The following is a 21,368-nucleotide window of genomic DNA, read 5'->3' as shown; positions in this document are numbered from 1 at the left end:
CCCGGCCCTTGGCTGCCCGGCCCTTGCTGTCTTTATCAAGACCCGGCTCTCTGAGGGGTCTGCGTCGCCGTTACTGCCGGGCTAACAGCAGGCGCAGGCCGTTTCCCGAATGGCTGCAGAACACCCGGGCTTGGTGGTGGCTTCATGTTCGAACCAAGATGAGCTTCTAGGGTTGGGCAGCTCCTTCAGGTTCACGCAGTGACTCCATGTCAGCAAGACAGAAACCAGAGCTGCCCTCCGGAGGACCTTCGCTGTCTCCAGCCCTGCTCGTCTCCACTTCCCACATCTTCGTCCTCCGAGAGGCTCCCGGAGGCACAGCCACCCAAGTTGCTGTGTGCCTGCAAGTCTGCCTCACCCCGGGCTCCCTGGCGGCTCCCGCTGTGAGCGTGGCGCGTGCCAGGGCAGAGCAGGGTGGAGGGCGGGCAGTGTAAACACGCACCACAGGTGACCCAGACAAACTCTTTAATTGTTTTTCGAGGCATAATTTAGTCATCTTACCTAAAGCACTTTTTGCTGTCTCTGGCAATCAGGGTTACAGAAGACTCAGCACCAGAGGATGGCGGGGTCCTGGCCCCTCTGTCCCAGCCCTGCTGCCCCGCAGCCTCCGAGACCCTTCGCATTCTCCCAGAGGCAGGCTCACACACAGCCGCACACGCTCTCCCCTGCCCGGCTCACACACATGCACACGCACACACACGCACACAGACACGAGTGAAGAGAACACCAGAACACACCGAATGACACAGGGAAGAAAAGCTCTGGGAGCGCCGTTGTCCCCGTCCACCTCCGAGACCAAACTCCATGGCGGGAAAGACCTTGATGTGTGCTCGTCCCAGCAGGGGCTGGCCCCACCTCATCACCGCGTCCCACTCAGAAGGCTATGCAGAGACCACCCGTTCCCCAGGTTCCTATCGGAGGCGGCTCGTCCCCGAGTCAGTCACTCTGCTTCTGTCTGTTGTCGATGTTGCCGTAGGCAGAGCCCTTGTCAATCTCTGTCACACCGATCATCCATCGGACTCCCATGGAAGCTGCAGAGACAGGGCGGGAGCAGAGGTTAGGAGGAGAACCTTGAGGAGGCAGCTGGCTGGGAGTCACAAACATCGGCTGAGAGCTGGCAGAGTTGGGGTGCCTTTTCACGACCCCCACTTTATATCAATCTCGTCTTAAGTGACGTTGAAAGGAACAGAGCAGGGCCGCTCTGTTGGGTTTTTGTTCTTTGCACTGGAAGTGAACCAAGCTCAGCAGCCATGTGCAGCTGTTCTGGGGCCCACAGAGCTCTGCTCTCCCTGCCGATCCCCATAGTGAGAGGATTCTTTTGCCAGCACAGGGCTCCAATATCTACCAAGCACCCAAGTTCAGCACTGCCTGGGGCGCGCATTGGCGCAGGAGTGAAGTCCCTCCCTGGCGGAGAGCCTTCGCCCCGCGGATGTGACCTGTAACAGAACCGCTGCGGGACCCAGGTGGAGCCCAGGTAGCCAGCAGGAGGCTGGAAAACAGGGTTGCTGCTCAGAAGTTCCCTCGGAGAAGGCAGTGTTCCCTCCGGAGAAAGCAGGCTTCCAGGTCTCTGGGTGCGAGGACCTCATCTCAGTCACCTTGATGTGCCCCCTGATCCCAGGGCCTGGCAAACATTGCGTGATCACCTCACGAACAAATGGGCATGTGCGCGTGTCAGAGCAGAGCAGTGGCGCCGGCTCTGTAGGCTTTCCCCGTCACGACCAGGCAGACAGGCAGGGGCGACGGCCCGCTCGGGTGGGCCACATACCCCGTAGGTCATTTAAAAGTTGAGGCCACCTCTCGGGAAGCCAGGACAGGAGCCCCGACCTGATTTAGAACTCGTGTGGAACGCCTCCCTGATACTGTCAGGTACGAGGGGAGCAGAGGCCGTGAGGAGGAGAGGGCAACATCACGGCTCAGGCCAGGCACAGGGTCCTGGCCACCAGGATGTGGAGCCCAGGAGTCTCCTGGAAAACCGCTGTCCACACCCTACTCCTGGGCTGAGGCTCCAGCCCTGGGCACTTACTGCACAACTAGGGACAGCGCTGTCCCCAGCCTCCTTCATCTCTAAGGGGTCGCAGCTTTCCCTGGGAGGGCACGGTCTTTCTTGGCCTTCCTGTTGTTGGGATCACAGGCTGAGCGTGTGCCCAGCCCCCTGGGGCTGGCAGCTGTGGCCTGCAGGACTTCTGGCCAGACTCCTGCACAGCACCCAGAGGTGGTGGTGGGAGAGGGGTCCCTGGACTGACCGGGGAGCAGGGGGTTTTCTTTTCCATCCTCTTCTGTGCTTTTTTTCTTACCAAGTGTGGTATTTAAAAAAATTTTTAACATTAAAATGTATCTTTTTAAAAAGCCACAGTGCGGCTTATTATAGGGACAGGAGAGGGTCTGCCCGTGGCAACCATACATCCTTGAATGCCTAGCCCGATGCCAGAGAATGAAATGGGTTCCTGTGTTGTGACCCAATCTGGTGTCACTGTTTATCAGGTGAAACTCCACTTGAGTGGCGTTTGCAACTGCACCAAACCACCAGTAATGGCTGTCTTTGGGGATGGCCCAAGTAGGATCTGGTACTGAGGCACTCCGTGTTGTGCACTCTGACGTCGTGTGGCCTCTGGCAGCGAGAGCATCTCTGTTTCACAGGTAGAGCAGACCCGGGCGGGGAACAGGCGCCGTGGTCTCCCGGCCTCGACCCTGTGCCATTTCTCCTCAGTCTTGGAAAGGTGCTCGGACTGTCCGTTCTCTCCGGAGCCTCAGGAGGCCACCCAGTCTCTGGGGGCAGGGAAGCTCCCTGTCTCCCTTGCCTCCACCAAGCACAGGGCAGGAAGCTGGCACCATGAGGTGGCAGCACGTGACAGGCTTGGTGCACAGAAGCAACGGCAGTGGCTGGGAAGGACAGCCAAACAGCCACTGCAGACGACGGACAGCGAGCTAGGGAGCACTCCCTGCACACCGTCCACTGGCCACCGAGCTAGGGAGCACCCACTGCACACCATCCACTGGCCACCGAGCTAGGGAGCACCCCCTGCACACCGTCCACTGGCCACCGAGCTAGGGAGCACCCACTGCACACCACCGGACCAGCCCAGGCCTGCGGAGGAGGCGAGGAGCTGCCTCCAGGTTCCCTGGGCTCCCCTCCTGGCCCTCCTCAGGAGGAGGGGACACTCAGACTGAGCAGAACTGTCTGCAGAGGCCAGGGCATGGGAGTGCTGCCCCCTGCCATGGGGCGGGGAGGAGGGGACCCAAGGGAGAGGGAGGTGAGGGACCGGTGCTCTAGGTCCCTGGGCCTGGGGCCTCTTGCTCTCCACTCACCCATGCAGAAGACAAGGATGAAGCTAGCCAGTGTCACAGAAGAGCCGCTGCTGACCATGCTGACCAGGAACTGGAGGAAAGGGTAAAGCAGCAGCGAGGCCCAGAACAGCCAGTTGAGCAGGGCCCAGGGCCGCCGTGCAGGGACCCGGGGGGTCTCTGGGAAGACACCGGTCCGGTAGTATTCCTCCTGAAAGGCATCCTGGGGGCAGAGAAGGGAACCCTCTGACACAGCACTGGACTGGGCTGAGCTGGCCCGCCCAACCCGGGACTCACACCACACGACATTCTGGCCTCTCAGCACAGGACCCTGCAGTCTCCACATGCAGCGCACCAGCACCACCGCCCTGTCTGCCCTGCAGCTTCCCAGGGACTGGGCTTCAAGACCACACTGATGGCAAAGGGCCGCAAGGCCCAGTAGGAGCTGCTCACGGGTGGTGCTGGGCACATGCAGGACTTCTCCCTGCACGAGAGCATGTGAGGGAAGTATTAGATGCCCCCGTCCCTAAGGTCCTGCTCAGAGGAAGGAAGAACCAGCCAGGGGCCCAGCAGCTGGACCACAGGCGGCACAGGAGGCTCAGGCAGGTCTGAACCCACCACGGCAAACCACCCTCGGGGCTGCATCCTGCTTGTGCTGGCGATGTTCTGATCAGGCCGGCAACGGAACTGTTGACCCAGAAGCAACTGAGACTGCGTCCACTGCTAAAGACGACGGCAGCATCCTGCAGACACGCCCTGCCCCGGGGCCACAGCCAGGAAGACGGGCAAGGCTGCTGGGCCCTTATCCGCCCTGGTGCCCTGCACTCATCAGATAGCTTCGTTCTCTCTGTGGAGCCCCGTAAAGACAGTCGCTGTCCCCTACCTTCTCCTGGTAGAGCTTGTGCAGCCAGGCGGAGCACTGGTCCTCGTCTTCAGGGATATCTTCCATTGGGATCCGCCTGCAAGGGCAGAGAGCGGTAGTGGGGAGCCCCGCCGGGCACCCAGCTGCTCCGTCAGTGTAACGGTGCAGCTGCTCAGGGCTTTCGCCTGGGTGACCCGCCCAGCGTGGAAGCAAAGAGGGCAAGTCCACGGATAGGACGAAGCCAGGGTGCAGCCATGGTCCACGCAGGGTGGAGCAGGACCTGACTGATGCCGACGGCCAAGAAGCGCCGACACCCGCCCGCTGCTGCTTCCTTCCCACCTCACAGAAACGCTCCCCAAATCTGACCCTTGCCTCTCCCAGAACACACAGCACTGCCCAGCCTCCACAGAAGGTGATCCGGCATAGACAGAGTCTGTGTTTAGCAGGTAACACGCTAATCGTTCCTTCAGCCAAGTAGCAACTTCATGGCAATGGCCGAATACCTCCCATCCAGTGCTCCTGCCTCGCGACAGCAGCGAGGCAGGCCCCTGCCAGAGTGTCCCACACGAAGTGACCTGGGTCGGGGAAAACAGGGCATCTGCCACAGACTCTGGGCTCAGGGATTCTGGTGTCACTTTGCACTGCAGTTCCTGTGTCACAGATTCAAGGGTGGCCCTGGGGCCATTGCTAGAAGGGGCATGAGGCTGGTGCTGCAAACGTCCGTCCTGAGCCAGGGAGGGAGCCACTTGGCCCTGACTCCTGTTCTCTTCCCCTCCCCCTCGGAGGCTGCTGGCTCTTGTGACTTCAAGGAATGTTCATTTACTTGCTTTGTCCTTGAGAAGGTCTGTCTGGGTCTCGGTTTCCCATGGCTCGTTTCACTTAGCACTGCGCCCAGGAGTATCTCAGGAAGAAGACACTTTCAGAACTTCTTGGCCACAGGTGTGGGCTGTTCAGAGAATGAACCATGGATTTCGTCTCATAAGGGATCACAATGAGCCGCCACTGTTGGAACAGGGGCTTCCTTTGAGGCAGTATTCTACAGAGGTAAGTTTTTCACCTCATGAAAACTGACCCTGCAAGTTCCTCTGGAAATATTCTTTCACCTTTTCTGTCCTTACATCTGTTTCCACAAGTACACGATTTCCTTCTTTGATCTTCTGATCTACCCTGGTTTGCAACTCAAGTCTTTCGGGGTGGTTCCTGAGGAGGTTGGAGAGGCCTGCCGACTCCTCCTCTCTTTGCACAGAGGGAGCCGGGGTGCTTCTGCTATTCCAGTGGCTTCCTTGGCACCGGTGCCCTGGACGTTTTCATGCTTCACCTGGAGGGGCAGCATGCCCTGGAGGAAGGCCTCGACCATCCTCACCGGGTCACTACACAGACGTGAATGGAGTAGCAAGAAGAATCTTCCTGGGGGTTGGGGATCCAGTCCCATGGTAGAGCTCCTGCCTTGTATGCATGAAGCCCTGGTTTGATCCCTCAGTCCAGGAAACAAAAGTCTTCCTGGGAGGCCATGAGTGAACTGGCTTAGAGGGCAAACTTGACAGCTTGGCAGGAGCACAGTTTGGGGCGTGTGCTCCGATTGCCACGAGGCTCTGGAGAATTTCAGTAACCAGGGAGACAGCCTCGTGGATCCGCACGTTGCCAGCGGTCCAAGTAGCTCCTGTATGGAGCTCCTGCCAAGTGTTGAAGGAACCTGGGGGAGAAAAGTCCACTTTGTCCCTGAAGAAGCCCTCCCTTAGGAAAGGTGAGACTCGCACACTTGTCAGGCAGCAGCTAGTGATAGAGCTGCGGACTGCACCATTAGGAAACAGCAGTTGCCGGAAACTGCTCTCTATTGTTTGTAGGAAGCTGGGTCATTTCCAGGCAGTAGAGTAACTTTGACTTAGGCTGTCAGTGCACCAAACATCTTGCAGAGCCCAGTGAGAACGATCAGCTGTGGCTGCCCAGCCGTGTGGCAAATTGGCATTGGTGGAGTCTCGAATCAGAAAGTGCGTACCACGTGCCTGTGTCTCTGCTGGGTTTTCAGAAGCTCTCAGTCAGCTTTGGAGGAGGCACCCACAGTGCAGGAAGCCAGGCCAACCCCACTGGGGTCAGAGGGGACTTGAATGAGTAAGTCACTGACCTAAGGCAAGTCACCCCATGTTTTACCATCTGTAGCTTCTCTGAATTCTTCCCACTCATCTTGGTGACATTCTGGAGATGAGGCGATTGGTCCATTATGTCAGTCACTGAGCAGGTGAAGAGAATCGGCCTTGGGAGGGTTTTCCATAGCGTCACGACTAACCTGGAAAGTCAGCCAGGCGAGGTCCTGCGGGAGTGTTCTCCACACTCTGCCCCTCCTCTCCGGCGGTACATGCCACCATTCAGGTGTATTTCCACAGGGCAGACCCATCTTCCAATAAGAAAATCGCTTGACACTCAATCTCGAAATGATCGATCATGAAATATGATCAGCCTTTGTCCAGCCAGGGCTCTGTGATCAAAATGAGCTGGGATAAGAGGGTCAGGAAGTAGCTGGGAGGGAAGGAGGCTTCCCCAGATTAGATCGTTCCAAACAGTAGGAAGTGTCTCAAGTCAGTAATATAAATAAATGAGTTCAAGGTAAAACAGCCTGAATTCGAGACATTAACCAGCTGTCCCTAGAAGAAGGTCTCTTGGTCATTTGTGACTTGTTTACTTAGAAACGAGCTGTCTCTTTTCTGGAAAGGAAACAGGCAACTCACCTCACATAGCAATCAGCATGATATTTCTTTCCATTTAGGACTCCCAGCAGTGTTGGATTTTCATTATTTCTGAAATTGAGTGTACAGTCATATACAGCTGGAACTATAAAAATAAGACAAACACAGAGCAGTATATAGCATGGGAACCCGTTTCTGATTGCAGACACACATTCGAAGACATCACATCGCTAACTGGTTGTCTACGAATGGCAGTCAGATTTCTTTTTGCTGTTCTCTGTTGTTCAGATGTTCTACGTTGAACATGTAATCAAAAACCCCACTGTAGTCTATTAATAGAAAACAGAATAACTGCTGAGGTCAGATCATTTTAAAACTGTAGCAGTGCTATGATATCAGACCTAGATGTGTGATAGCAATGATTTGCTACTTCCTAATATTCATGGCCTCAAATGCCCGTATTTACACAAATAGGGACAGGAGACAAATTAATTGAAAGCTTACTGCACATCTAAGCCATGTCTAATTTGCTGCACGGCCATTCCGTGAGCATTTCCCCCCTAGAACAATAAGACAGCTACAAGATACCGACTGGAAGTCCCTCAGGAATTGAATCAGAATCCACGGCAACGTGGCCAAGAAAGTGTCTGTGAGGTTAACGGTCGCGCTTGGTGGTGAGTGAACCCGTCAGCATATTGGAAGTAAAATGTGAAGAGCTGCCGTTGTAGCCCCGGGACCTGCACTTGCTCAAGAAGCTCTGGGTCAAAGGGTGGAAGGTGGCAAGAATGAACCAGTGAGCGGCAGAAGGACACGAGGAACGTGGACAGGCACGGGCCGTGGGGGGAACAGGAGGTTTGCAGTCAGGCTGGGCATGAGTCCCAGGGCAGCTTTCCCAGTCGTGTCCTTGGACAGGCTCCCCAGCCCTCCAAGCCTAGTTCCGGAGGGAGAACTTCCCCATGCCTCTGTCACCCGGTGGCTGAAATGACAGTTAGGCACCTACTGCAGACCCCGCACACTGCTCACTGCATCGTGAGCCTCGCCGCTGACTGAGAACTCTGTGTGTGCCCCTGCTGTCTGTCAACAGAAGGACCAGAAGGTGATGGGAAGATCAGAAATGCTTGTCTAGTTGGGAATGTGGAGAACCAAGGTTCAAAAGTGATGAAATCCCTGGCATATTCTTCTACCTGTTACCTGACCCCCGTGCATGTTCTGCAGGTCTGTCTTCGGCAGGGGGAGAGGGTCCCTCCCATGGACCTGAGATAGTGCCTGGAAGCAGGGCCCCCAAGTCCACTCTCCCCATCATTGGGGCCCCAATGTGAACAGCACCACAGAAATTGGCTGGTCCAGCTGGGCGCTGGACCACTTGTGATCCCGGTTTCTCCAGAGGCTGAGACTGGAGGATTGGGGGTTCAAAGCCAGCCTCAGCAACTTAGCAATAAGCAACTTAGTGGCACCCTGTTTCAAAATAAAATATGAAAAAGGGCTGGGATGTGGCTCAGTGGTTAAGCGCCCCTGGGTTCAATCCTTGGTACCAAAAGGAGAAAAGAAGAAAATAGTTGGTCCTCCATCCCCTCAGCACCCAGCTGAATCCTGAGGCTGACCTGGGGAACAGTTTGGGGGCTCTTGCCCTTTGCCCCCCACAGAGGAGAGGAGAAATGAGGACAAGGCCATGGGAAACCGGCAACACCAGGCAGGAAGCCGTAGGATGGCTCTGGTGACAAAGCAGGGCCCAGCCTTGCCCTCCTGTCCCCACAGGATGGAGCCCAGCCTTTCCTGGGTGTGCCTGGCACGTGACACCCAAGGAAGGCCTGTCCAGCCAACCGAGCTGCCCCGGAGACGAAGCTGTGTCGTGGCCCATCCGCCCTGAGGGAAGCGAGGCCTCCTTCTGAGCCCAGGGGCAGGACGTGGGGATTTGGGAGCAGGGGCCCATGAGAGAACAAGGAAGGGTGTTCTGAGCTGCAGAGAGGACAGAGGCCAGAAGCCAGGGCTGCTCTCCATCTTTCTCCTACTCCAGTAACTCGAGGCTCAGAACGCTTAGGTCAGAGCCAGACAGAGATGGCCATCAGCTGCAGGCCACTGATGCCAACAGAGCGGCCGCAGGAAATACCCCGGACCAACAGGGCTCCCTCGCGTCTGTGGCCAGGGTGCCCAGGATCCAGCACCCGCAGGCGGTCCTGCAGCAGTGCCACTGCTGAGCAGCAGAGGGCAGTGTTTGCTGGGACGCGCGGAGGAGAGGGGCCCAGCCAGCGTGCGCCTGCCCTCCCTGGTCTGAATCCCTCAGAGACCCTACTTTAGCAGCACTCCCGGCTGCCAGCCACGTGCTGGCTGCAAGGCGCTGCCAGGGAAGAGCGCTGCGGACCCCGGGCTGCGGGCTCCTGAGCTGGCGGGAGGCCTTCTCCTTACCTACGTCTCTCAAGCACCTCACAGTGATGGCGAAGCCCTTGGTGCGTGGCAGCAGGTGGTGCTTGAGGCTGGGCAGCCCCTTGGCTCGGGCCACCTGCATGCTGATCTGGTGCTTCTTCTCAGTGAACCGGGTGCCCTCGCAGTGGATCAGGAACTGGAAGGCAGAGGGCGGCGTCACACAGGGCCCTGTGGGTCCAGGGCGTCCCATGGGGACACACAGCCCTGGGTCACAGAGGCACCTGAGATTGTGCGCCACCCCAGGTCACACAGGGGTGTCACACCACACGTCCTGAGCTCACACGCCACACGCCACCCCAGGTCACATGCAATTCTGCGTTCACCCCATGACGTGCACCGGGTGTCATGGCCACAAAGTCCAACAGGCATCGGCAGGCACGCTGCCCCACGTACGAGGTACTTCTCGGGATAATCCCGGAGGTGCAGCAGGCTCCTGGCGACCGTCTGGCGATCTTGCTCCCACTTGCGTGTGCAGAAGATCATTTCTGTGAAGTACCACATCCAGCCGATGATTGGGACGTAAGACAGCTCTTTCTTGGCCAGGACCTTGGAGTTCTGAAACGGGAAGTAGCACAGGGTGTCCGTGAGAGAGAGGGGTCACCTCGCGTGCTGCCAGGGATTTTAGTGGGAAGAGCAATGTTCACGCTGGAGGCCGCCTGTGTTCCAGGACACCCTGAGGCCAAAGCTGGGGCCCTGGAGCCCTGCCCCTCATGTCAGCAGGAGTCAAGGCCTCTCACTGCCCGGGACCTGGAGGGAGGAGGGTGCTCCTCGCTCTCAGTCCTCAGCAAAGCTGCAAGGCAAGCTGGAGTCCTTTACAGACCAGGAAGTGGAGGCCAGCAGGGGTCCCAGGTCCCCAGCAGCGGGTGGCGCGGAGTCCTCTCAGACCAGCCGGGTGCCCTGGGCGCTCTGCCCAGCCCTTGCTCTGTCATCTCTGAGGCAAGGACCGGTGCTTGAGTGCCCAGAGACATCCCTGAGGTTGGTGAGGGCACCACAGCCCGGCCCACTTGCAGGCTGGAATCCCTGCTGCAGAGCCCCGAGGGCTGCTGGGGTGGCCCCACCAGCCGTGCCCCTGACACACTGGCCTCCTCCAGGCTGGGAGCCCCGGGGCTTCCACGGTGGTAGGGAGGTGACACAGAAGCAGCTCCCGAGAACTTGGGCTTCCATTCCTTCATCGTCTCTGGAACTGGCCAGGATGCTTCTCCCTCAGGGCCGGGAGGTCCCTGATGTGCCTGTGGGAGTCAGCCTGAGCCGCCCCGACGGCTGTGTGGGTGAGCCCTACACCTGAGCGTCCAGCGCCAAAGCGGAGGTGCTCCCACACAGCACCCCCGCTTCTACCTTGTTTAAAAAACAAACTTCGTCCATGGAGAAGAGGAAGCACAGGCACCTTTCAGGTTGAATGTCTCCATGTTTTGATGGGCTTTTTGTTTTTGACACAAGTTCAACATGGAAATTCTCTTAAAGAGAACCTGGCCATAATATCTGCCTGCCACGGAGGACTTAGGAGTGAGTGCTGGCAATTGTGGGTACTCTTCAGTGGGAGCAATGGATGCCCTTTTGCCCACACGAGGCCACACACTTTACACGAGTTCTATGTGATTCTAAAGCCCCAGGAACAGGAACCTCACTTTAAAAACCAAGGTTCAGAGACATGAAGTAACTTGCCCAGCATCACACATCACACGGCTAACAGCTGGAGAAGCTGAGAATGTTGGCCAGTCCTCCCTTGAAGGCTGAAGTCCATGGGTTGTGTTAATGAGCATGGGAGCGGATGCTGTGGGCCACCTTCCCAAGAGCCATGCCCTCCTCTTCCATTCAGACTCTCCCTTCTGTTCTAAGTACCCTTTGCACAGGGACAGAGGTCCCGGGGATTGCTCTGAGTGACAGGAGCCCACATTTTCTGAGCTCCGGGCTTCACAGCTGTGCCACGAGGAAACGGACGCTGATCACGCAGCGTCCCACGAGGACCGACCAGCATGACCCCACCACCGCACATCACACCGCACCAAAAAAATATGGGAAAGAGCTGGACGGACATGGAAACCCAGAGAAGCTGTGCTGGGCTTCCCCCAAGAACTCCGGAGCGTGGCTCTGATCATGGACCAGGGCCCACACTGAGCAAGTGTTTCTCCTCGTTCAACCCATTTTCTAAGCCCAAGGTTAGCACGATGATAAGTCAATGTTCTGTTTATTCCAGCATTGAACAGTGGGCTCTGTGCTAACAACTTCCTTGACTTAACTCACTTATTACTAACAGACTAGAAGTTTCAGTCCCCAGAAACAATGAACCCTAAAGATCAGGGCGCTCCCAGGCCCTTTGGCGGTCTCTGTACGTGGGTGGCAACAGTCTCAAGAGAATGTGCAGGAAACGGACACTGACTCTGGAGCTCGCTCGAAGGTAGGCCCAGCGGGCTCGTCTCGTGACTCAGGTTTGATGCGCAGACTAGAGGCAGCACGTCTAGAAAACCCAAGTCTCTCAGGCAGTACAGGCCAATCTCTACTGGCTGTTGGGTCACCACCATTATGACACATCCTGCAGTTAAAAGTTTACCAAACTCGTGTGTGTGTGTGTGTGAGAGAGAGAGAGCGTGAGTTAGGGGTATGTGGGATAGTGAGGGGTGCGGCTCTCCTGGTCATCCCATGAGGTAGCCAAAGTCAGGACCACTGTCACCCAGGGAAACAGCCATCGCTAAGCCCAGAAGGCAGCACCTTGGCCAAGTGGACCACCCAGTACAGGGACCCATGGTGGTGGAATCACAGATCAGTGCTTTCCAGTCCTGAGATTGGGTGGCTGTCTTCACTTCTGCAGTGAAAAATGGTCAGAATGGGCCCTTCTAGTTACCTGTCCTTCAGCATCATCGATGGCTGCTAGTTAAGGTTTCCTCCAACATGGCGGCCGGCCAGGCGGTAGGATGAAAACCCTCAGTGCTGGTGCCTGATTTTAAGTGCCTGGAGGCAGGAGGCACACACATCCGGCCAGGTTTCTGCGATGCCCCCACGTGCTCCAGCCACTCGACAGGGACCAGCAGAGAGCCTGAGCAGGGCAAAGACCAGGAGGGAGATGGCCCCTGATCCAGGTGTCGATGCACGACTTTCTCTTTCTGGCTGTCAAGCGCAGGCCCGTTCCTACAGGTTTATCAGTTTGGCCCTAGTTAGTCATTTGGTTCACCCGTGGGCATTTCTTTTTGCTATGTATATAAAACGAGGTCTCTTACACAGCAATCTGAAAACAAGTGAGACGTTTGTTAAAAATAAGCGAGGCAGCCGGGCGTGGTGGTGCATGCCTGTAATCCCAGCAGCGCAGGAGGCTGAGGCAGGAGGATTGTGAGTTCAAATCCAGCCTCAGCAACAGCGAGGACCTAAATAACCCACTGAGATCCTGTCTCTAAGTAAAATACAAAATAGGGCTGGGGATGTGGCTCAGTGGTCAAGTGCCCCAGAGTTCAATCCCTGGTACAAAAAAAAAAAAAAAAAGCTAGCCAAAATGCCCACACTTCAACTCTTGATGTTTTCATTGGCCACGAGCCGGAGAAGGTGGAAACTGACGTTTGGTGGAGACCAGCCGCGAGCCTCGTGGGCAAGGAGAGCAAAGCTGGCCATTTCTGTTACGTCTCTGCCACTGACTCCCGCAGGCGCACGCTCCTGCACAGCTGCTGCATGGAGAGGGACCGGCCGCGCCGAGACCCGCCTCTGAAGTCCAAGTCCCCAGCGGGGGACACACGGGAGATGAGAGCGGAGCTCAAACTGATGCCCCAGGAACGCACGTGCATGTGTGTGTGTGTGTGTGTGTGTGCGCGCGCACGTGTGTGAGTGTGTGTGGTGTGTGTGTGCATGCACAAGCATGTTTGTGTGTTAGTGTTGTTAGTGTGTGAGTGTGTGTGTGTGTTAGTGTGTGTGAGTGCACACATGTGAGTGTGTGTGTGTGTGAGTACACACATGTGAGTGTGTGTGTGAGTGTGAGTCTGTGAGTATGCTTGTGGGTGTGTGTGCTCATGTGTGTTTGTGTGTGTGTGAGTGTGTGTGTGTACGCATGCACATGCACTGAAAGATGAGAGACTCCATTTGTGCAAACTAGGGTGCTGCGGATGAGGCCCGGGATTGCTTAGGGTGCGCTCCCTTCGCTGCTTTCTACTTTCTCTGAAGCTCAGAGGAAATGCTGTGGACTGTGCACTACCGGAAAATTCTCTGCAGCCTCTAAGCAAAATGAGCCCTGTTCCAGGATTAGTCACAGCCCTGGGGGCACGCACACACCCAGCCCGAGACACGCTCTCTAGAAGCCATCCCTCCTAGGCTGGGCGTGCACACGCGGCCGGTCACTGCCAAGCCCACTGCGCGCAGCCCTTGGGTTCTGATGACACCTGCACCAATGCCCCCGCCCCCACGTCGCTCCCCTCACCACGCCTGGTGACGAGTTCAAGGTTGGGCAGGGACATTTGGTGACCAGTCAGGGAGCAGAGTCCAGCAAGATAATCACCACTGCTGACTCTGCCCCAAGGGGCTGTGGCGGTCAGGACGGCACGGAGGAGAGGAGGGCCTGCGGTCTGCCCTTGCTGGACGCAGGTCCTCACGGCCCCTCTGAACGGCTGGTCCAGGGCCTTCCTGGGGGGCTGAGTAGGTGGGAAGACGAGAGAGCACACGAGGGCAGGTCGCGGGGCAGCTTGCCCACGTCAGTGGCAGGCATGTGCCCGACAGCGGTGGCGGACGGCAGCCCTGAGCCAGCGTGTGGGGAAGGGCGGGCGGTGCAGCTGGCGGCACCCCAGAGCAGACCACGCGGCTGGCACGGTGCCTCGGGCCACGGGGGACCAGGCCGCCCCTCTACAACTGGACGGCACGCGCAGCTTGGCCCGTTGAAGACGCTGCCCGAGGACGCCAGTCCACCAAGCAGGGCCTGCGGCGTCTGCCGGAGACCAGCTTTGAAAGCCCAGGGCAGGCTGGCGGTCCCAGGACCGTGCTCACGAGGGGCAGGAGCCGGGAGCTCCTCTCCTGGCCCTGCTGGTCACTGTCCTCCCAGGCCCTTGCCCGTGCCAACCAGACCCAGCAGCCCTGCCCGCTCCACCGTCCGCAGGGGCCTGCCAGTGCTGCAGACGGGCGCACGCACCGCAGCCCCGCTGTGCCCAGGCGGGTGCTGCTTCTGAACAGGCTGCGTCTGCACGGGCGCCTAGCACAGAACTCTGGGTAAAGCCCGGGCAGCAGGTTCGCAGGCGCTCCCCTCAGCCTTACCCTGCTCTTCAAAAGAGGGAAACAGCCGCAAAGGCACCAGTGTCCCCTCTCTGGAGCCTTCGCCCTCTCCGGCGAGCTGGGGAACACCTCGGCCTTAGGCTGGCTGCTCACCCGGTGAAACTCCTCCCTGCAGACTCACCACCACCCCTTCCCACCCCTCCTGTGTTCTGTCTTGGCCACGTTGGCCCCAGCTCCTGCCTGGGACTCCAACAGCACCAAGGGCTAAGACCCACAGCCTCCCAGCCTCCCGGGCCTAAGACCCACAGCCTCCCAGCCTCCCAGGCCTAAGACCCACAGCCTCCCGGGGCACTCCAGGGAGCTGCGCGGAGAGCAGGCAGTACCAGCCCGGCCACCCGCTCCCTGTTGCCCTGGCAACACCAGGCCTCACAGGACAGCCACGCACCCTGTCCTTCACCTCCCTTCATACAGCACAGGGTCCTCAGGGGCACGACCTTATCCCTCAACCCACAGCACCCGGCAGTGTCCCTCCCCGGGAACTCGCGCCCACGGTAAGTACTCCTTGGAGACGTATTGTGAAGTTATTGGGATTGTTACCATCATCAAGAATCTTCTTATTTAACAGGCAAGACGTAGCTTTGTGAGGGGCATCAAGTCCCTCTCCTCAGGAGGAGTAATTCTGCGCTCCTCCTTCAACCATTTTCTAAACAGAGATGCAACGAAGTTTCAATCTGTTTGCAGACGGAGCTGCATTATCCTCTCTGGATCCTATTTATCAAGCGGAAGCGGGCAGGTCTGAGACTCTGGGATGGCCCAGTGATTTCCGGGCCTCATGCTCCTGAATCCCCTTCTAACAAATGGCATTCACAGAAGTGATGGGCGTCCCTTCTGAGTTCCAGCTGCAAAGTGCCCTGGCTTCTGTCCTGGGTGTTCGCTCTGGGCAGTGTGCTGGTCACATCCAGGGGAACCTGCACCGAGGCCCAGGTGGAGGGTCAGCAGTACCTGCAATGAGATTCGAGGTGGGCCACAGACACACGGAGCCCTTGGGTGGGACCACCGGCTCCGCCACAGTTTGCACCCTTGTGAGGGACTCCTGCTGAGCCGTGGCTGGACTCCTGACCAGGCGAGCGGAGGTCATTGTCCACGTGCCTGGGGACGTAAGCTGCTGTTTGGGGCTCCTCACGCCGCCGCAGATAACTCAGGCACAGGGCTTCTTTAAGGATCTGGAGGAAGATACCCCGATGGCCCTGGAATGCCCCCGAGCCACACCTACCCAGCAGGTGAACACTGAAGAGAGCAACAGCTACATCCCTGGATGCAGGGCCCGCGCTGCCCGGAGGGAGGCAGGACAATCTTGACCGTGGCGTGTGCATATTTTACCAAGGTGAAAGATAAGCAAACGGGGCCTTTGCCTGCACACCCCAGTTTCCCCGGCTCGGTGGCAAGCACCCTCGGCCATCTCCAGGCCACACGCTTCCCAGGAAGGAAGAAGCCAGTGAGCTCCGAGATCCCATGCAAGGCTGTGCAGCCAGAGTCTCCCGGTCAGGGGAGTGGACTTGCCACCAGCCATACTGACGGGGCCTTCGGTGGTTTTCAAAGGTCAGAGGCTTGTGTTCCAGATAATCCCATCACTCTCCCCTCAAAACAAATCTAATAACCCCTTGTTCTAGATTTTCTGCAAATTTCATTTAATTGGGTTTAAACCCATTTCCTCTGGGGCTGTTCCACAGGTGAGCATGGAAGCTGCCTGGTCAGGACCTGCTTTCTTCCTTCCTTAAAAATAATCTGCTCCGGCTCCAGAAAGATCTCCCAACGCCAGTTATGAACAAGAGAGCGTGGGAATAAGGGGCTGTTATTAAAGTTCTTCGAAGACAAAAGATTCTGCTGATCGATACAAAACGCTGTTCTTACACTTTCTAAGGTGGCAGGGGCTCTGGAGAGAGGCCAGGCACTCGTCCAGCATCCTCTGCGAGACCGCAAAGCTGCTCCTACTGCACACGGAGCGGGGCCTGGCACCTCCCGCCACTCCCCACCAAGTCCCCGGTCCCCGTGCTCTCCGGCCTCCCCTTCCTCCTGCTCACCCCCGGCCTCCCTCACTCCCCTCCTCCCCTGCTCACCAGGGTCCACTCTCCACCAATACTCGGCTTCACTGGGATTCGGGCGGCTAGAGCACCAGAGAGAACGGGAGGGGCGCGCCTCCTTTCCACCCTCCTCCCAATTCTAAGGACACTCAGGGGCTCTTCAGTGAGAATCCAGAAAACCCGAGGCGCCACTGAGCATCACTGCCACCTCCAGCGGGGACGGAGGCGGCACCTGGCCCCAGGCCTAGAGACCCGCCCCCTGGCCTCCGGGTGGCCTCCGAAACCCCAGCTCCTAGGACCAGTCGCACACTTACACACATCAGGTGTGCAGGTGCAACGGCTCAGGTGAACGCCTCGGGATCGGGGACTGGCTTAAGGAACCGAGGGCGAGGACAAGGAGCTCCCGACGCACAGCCGGGCTGCCAACGTCCAGCCAGGGCCCTGCGTCCAGGGAGGAGTCTCTCAGGTCTCAAAGCTCTGGGGAGAAAACTCTAGCAAGGGTTAGATGGAGTCTGCTCTGGGGAGGCCCTCGCTCTGGGGCCCAGAGTCCCTTCTCAGCCCTGGGCCCCCTCCTGTCCTGGGTCCCTCTCTGACCTGGGGCCCCTCTCCTGTCCTGGGTCCCTCTCTGACCTGGGTCCCCTCTCCTCTCCTGGATCCCTCTCTGCCCCTGGGTCCTCTCTCCTTTCCTGAGTCTTCTCTTTGTCCCTAGGTCCCCTCCACTCTCCTCTCCTGGATCCCTCTCTGACCCTGGGTCCCCTCTCCTCTCCTGGATCCCTCTCTGCCCCTGGGTCCTCTCTCCTTTCCTGAGTCTTCTCTTTGTCCCTAGGTCCCCTCCACTCTCCTCTCCTGGATCCCTCTCTGACCCTGGGTCCCCTCTCCTCTCCTGGATCCCTCTCTGCCCCTGGGTCCTCTCTCCTTTCCTGAGTCTTCTCTTTGTCCCTAGGTCCCCTCCACTCTCCTCTCCTGGATCCCTCTCTGACCCTGGGTCCCCTCTCCTCTCCTGGATCCCTCTCTGCCCCTGGGTCCTCTCTCCTTTCCTGAGTCTTCTCTTTGTCCCTAGGTCCCCTCCACTCTCCTCTCCTGGATCCCTCTCTGACCCTGGGTCCCCTCTCCTCTCCTGGATCCCTCTCTGCCCCTGGGTCCTCTCTCCTTTCCTGAGTCTTCTCTTTGTCCCTAGGTCCCCTCCGCTCTCCTCTCCTGGATCCTTCTCTGTCCCTGGGTCCCCTCTCCTCTCCTGAGTCCTCTCTCTGTCCCTAGGTCCCCTCCGCTCTCCTCTCCTGGATCCCTCTCTGACCCTGGGTCCCTCTCTGACCCTGGATCCCTCTCTGACCCTGGGTCCCTCTCTGACCCTGGGTCCCCTTCTCCTCTCCTGGGTCCCTCCCCTCCCGCTGCTTCTCCCTGTGCACTGTGGGTTCCATTTTGTGCTGGCCGTGGACCCTGGGCCATCTGTGTCCCTGAGCTCTTTGTTCCCGTGGCTCCATCTCTGACCTGGTGGGGGACCGAGCCCTGGGTGCACCCCAAGCTAGGACAGTGCTCGAAGCCTGGTCCCTCTGCTGCTGGCTGTCATTTCCTGTCTCTGAGGCAGGCCCCTGGCCCAGGGCCCTGCTTTCCTTCCACACCTTCCAGGGGAAGAGCAGGGCTCTGGAGTGTGACTCACTAGCTGCCACCCCTGGGAAAGTCCTTACTGGACTGAGGCGCTGGGGCTTATTTATAAAGCGCGACTGATGCTGTTCAAGGTCAGCTGCGGCCAGACATGGGCAGGGTGCGCACAAGGAGCCCGAGCGGCAAAGCTGCCACGCACAGAGGGGTCTGAGACCCCGGAGCCCAGGAGGCCCTTTGCTCTGGCACAGGCACCCCTGCCTTGCGGCCACTGACGCCTTCGCGTTCTGAGCAGGCATTGCCGCCAAAGCCACCTGGGCAGCGGGACACCAGCCGCCTGGACGACCCGGTTCCAGGGGCTGTTGGCATATCAGGAAGCAAGTTCTGAGGGCCAGCACCTGGGCACCGCGTGCCGCTCCCACACGCAGGAAGGGTTCCATCACCGACCACCGGTTCCAGGACAAACCAGGTCAGGGACTATGATGTGAAGGGTGGTCCTGCCTCAGAGGGTACAGACTGCAGGACTGTGACAAGACCCCAGGCCAGGAGCTCTAGGGAAGCAGAGGCTGGGGCCGCAGTTCCCCTCAGCCACGACCCAGTTTCCATGGTCTCAGTTACCCAGGGTCAACAGTGGAAAATTCTAGAAATAAACAATTCAGGAATTCCAAATACTTTTGTTATAGTATATTATAATTATGTGGGTTTTTTGAGTAGCTATTATTAATTTCTTGCTGGGTCTAATTTATAAATTAGACTCTATCATAGGTGTGCATAAGAAAAACCGTGCACACTGGTGTTCAGAAGAATCTGTCATGTTGGGCATCCTCAAAATGGCTTGGAATTCGCCCCAGAAGGATAAAGGGGAAACTGTACTAGATGGTTACTTTTGTTTTACACACACACACACACACACACACACCAAAGCAGCACTGGAGGACTAAACAGAAAAATGAAGGAGAAGCTGGCAGCAGGAGGCTCCGTCCCCTTCCAGACAACACAGCCCCACTGCGGTTTGCCATTCCCAGCTGTGCTCGGGTCCCAGTACTCTAAACACCATGACAGGTCTCGGTGGGCTGCCAAGAACAAGGGTGATGTGAGCAACCCCCAATGCGCTTGTTCCCAGGTGCAGAGCCCTGAACTCCAAGTCGAGGTGCAAACCGCCGAGCCCCTCCTGCCAGGCCCGGGGACGCTGGGCTTCCTACTGCAACTCTCCAGTGCCACTGGAGGTTCAGGGATGTGACGCAGGCTCAACCATGACACACCTTTGTGTATCAGAGATGATCAACGTCCACGGGGAGACCCAGTTCCAAAGGCACGTGAGCTCCATGCAAGAAGAAATCAAACTCAGTCGAGAGACACAGAACTTAGTAATATTTAGGAATCATGCAATTCACACTTGCTCACTAGGGAGCTCAACGTTCCTAAGCCTGTGATGATGGAAATTCGGAGATGAATTTTGTGAGCCACATAGGCAGGAGAGCAGGGTAATTAAGAAGGGAGATGGGAGTCAAAGCAGACAAGTTCAAATCCAAATCCAATTACAGCTGTGGACCCTGAGCAGAATATTTAAGCTCTAACTTAGATTTTTTAAAAGGGAGGGCGGTGTCTGTCACCCACTGGCCTGGCATCTCCTCTGTCTCTGTACAGATGAAATAAACTGTTACAATGCCTGGTCCCAGCAAAGGCCAGGACCCTCCTTACTGCTCAGCCTACGAGGTTAATCCCCATCCCAGCAAGAATAAAAAAGCGGCTCTTAAAGAACATCCAGCAAAACCTCCGCCGAGTCTTTGGCAAATTCTGGATGAGACCAAAGAGGCAAGTGAGGTGGATGCAGAGAAAGGCGCGGCGGTAACCGCACCGCTTACCCCCAAGATCCCGAAGCGCTCGGCCAGGCTCCAGCCGCAGAGGAAGTCGATCTCGAATTTGTGGTTGAGGATGACGATGGCGTTCTCCTTTCCGTACTTGGGGAAGGCGCCGGGGTCGGTGTAGATGGTGCACTCCGTGCCCGACCACCACTCCAGCAGCATCACCAGCTCTGGAACGAACCACAAGGACAGACGCTTACTTTGCCACCTGTGCGCTCAGCGGGCTCCTCCGGGCCAGGCCAGGAGCAGGGCGCGGCCCTCCCCGCGGGGGCAGAGAGCAACTTTTAGGGGGAAAGCCCCGGGTCACTTCAGACTAGAGCCCAGACCTCGGCAGGGTGTAGAAGCAGAAGGAAACGTGAGCGGCCACAAGTCTCCAGGGGAGAAGGGGACGCTCTGGAACAGCCAGGGACGTGCATCCCTCGATTAAGGGCCCTGGGGAAAATAAAACAAGTGGGACAGGCAGGAGCCACCCTGCATCCCCGTCCTTGTCGACAGCAAAGGCGGCGCGAGATGACGTGCAGCATCCTGAACGTCCTGGGAAATGACCGACTGGCACACGTACAGACCACCAAGGAACACCGAGCGCCCCGTGTCCTCTCCCGGGAGATGCGGGAGCTGCGGGGCTCAGGCGCAGCCGCGGCCCGGGAAGACGAGGGCGAGCCCCGGCCGTCACCCCCAGGGCTGGCAGGAAGCTGACATGTCCTTCGGGAGACCTGACACGTGGACTTCCTTTTTTAGGTGATAATGACCAAGTATATTCTTGAACGATGCCTCCGAGCGACCAGTTTCCAACCTGGTAGCCTCAGGAAAAGCCCCGGTGACGCATGTTGTCCAGAAACACTTCAGAGTGCGTGACCGCCCGGTACCCCGAAAGGAACGCTAAAGCAGACTTAGGTGGGCGCTGGGGGCCCGAGCCTCCGTGAAGGCTGTTCCCTGTCACTCACCCCTGGGCAGAGAGCTCCCTCCCCACCCCACCCACACGCACGCGAAGGCAGGTGGCGGTCCTGGGCTGCCCTGGGACCCTTCCTCCCGGAGCCTGGCCCCTGTAAGGCCTCCAGTCTGGTGTCCACGGAGGGACACGGTGGGACTTTGGACAAGCTCACCTCACAGTGCCACAGCGTCCTAGTCTAGGATGGCACGGTCTCGTGGAGGCACATGGCGGGCACACAGAACACAGAACACAGGAAGCCTTGATCAGTGTCATTAAAAGCAAGTGAGAAGGTGCCCTTCCTTTCGCAGAAGCGGATGACAGACGTGACCGCCTCGTCCTAGGAGTGGGGAGCGTGCCCCGCTCTGCGCAGCTGTCCCACAAGGTGTCGACCTCCGCGGGATCCAGACGTGGCAAGCCAGGGAACAACCAGGCACGGCCAGCAGGGACCCCACTCTCCCGGCAGCGGGGAAGGAG

General features: G+C 58.0%; 1 protein-coding gene across 1 annotated transcript in view; it reads right to left on the bottom strand.

The window, feature by feature from the left end:
- Nucleotides 1–427: 427 nt before the first annotated feature.
- Nucleotides 428–21,368, bottom strand: part of Agpat4 (1-acylglycerol-3-phosphate O-acyltransferase 4) — a 110,963-nt gene continuing 90,022 nt past the window's right edge. The window contains exons 3-9 of the mRNA XM_047559428.1: nucleotides 19,964–20,133; nucleotides 9,637–9,798; nucleotides 9,226–9,379; nucleotides 6,865–6,967; nucleotides 4,163–4,238; nucleotides 3,304–3,502; nucleotides 428–1,028 (exon numbers count right to left, since the gene is read on the bottom strand). Coding sequence (XP_047415384.1) covers nucleotides 934–1,028; nucleotides 3,304–3,502; nucleotides 4,163–4,238; nucleotides 6,865–6,967; nucleotides 9,226–9,379; nucleotides 9,637–9,798; nucleotides 19,964–20,133 — 959 coding nt within the window. The 3' untranslated portion in view covers nucleotides 428–933. The remainder of the gene's footprint in view (nucleotides 1,029–3,303; nucleotides 3,503–4,162; nucleotides 4,239–6,864; nucleotides 6,968–9,225; nucleotides 9,380–9,636; nucleotides 9,799–19,963; nucleotides 20,134–21,368) is intronic.

Source organism: Sciurus carolinensis, chromosome 7, assembly GCF_902686445.1.
Source record: "Sciurus carolinensis chromosome 7, mSciCar1.2, whole genome shotgun sequence".
Classification (NCBI taxonomy): Eukaryota; Metazoa; Chordata; class Mammalia; order Rodentia; family Sciuridae; genus Sciurus; species Sciurus carolinensis.
The sequence above is the reverse complement of the archived record's forward strand: the minus strand, read 5'-3'. Positions and strand labels throughout refer to the sequence as shown.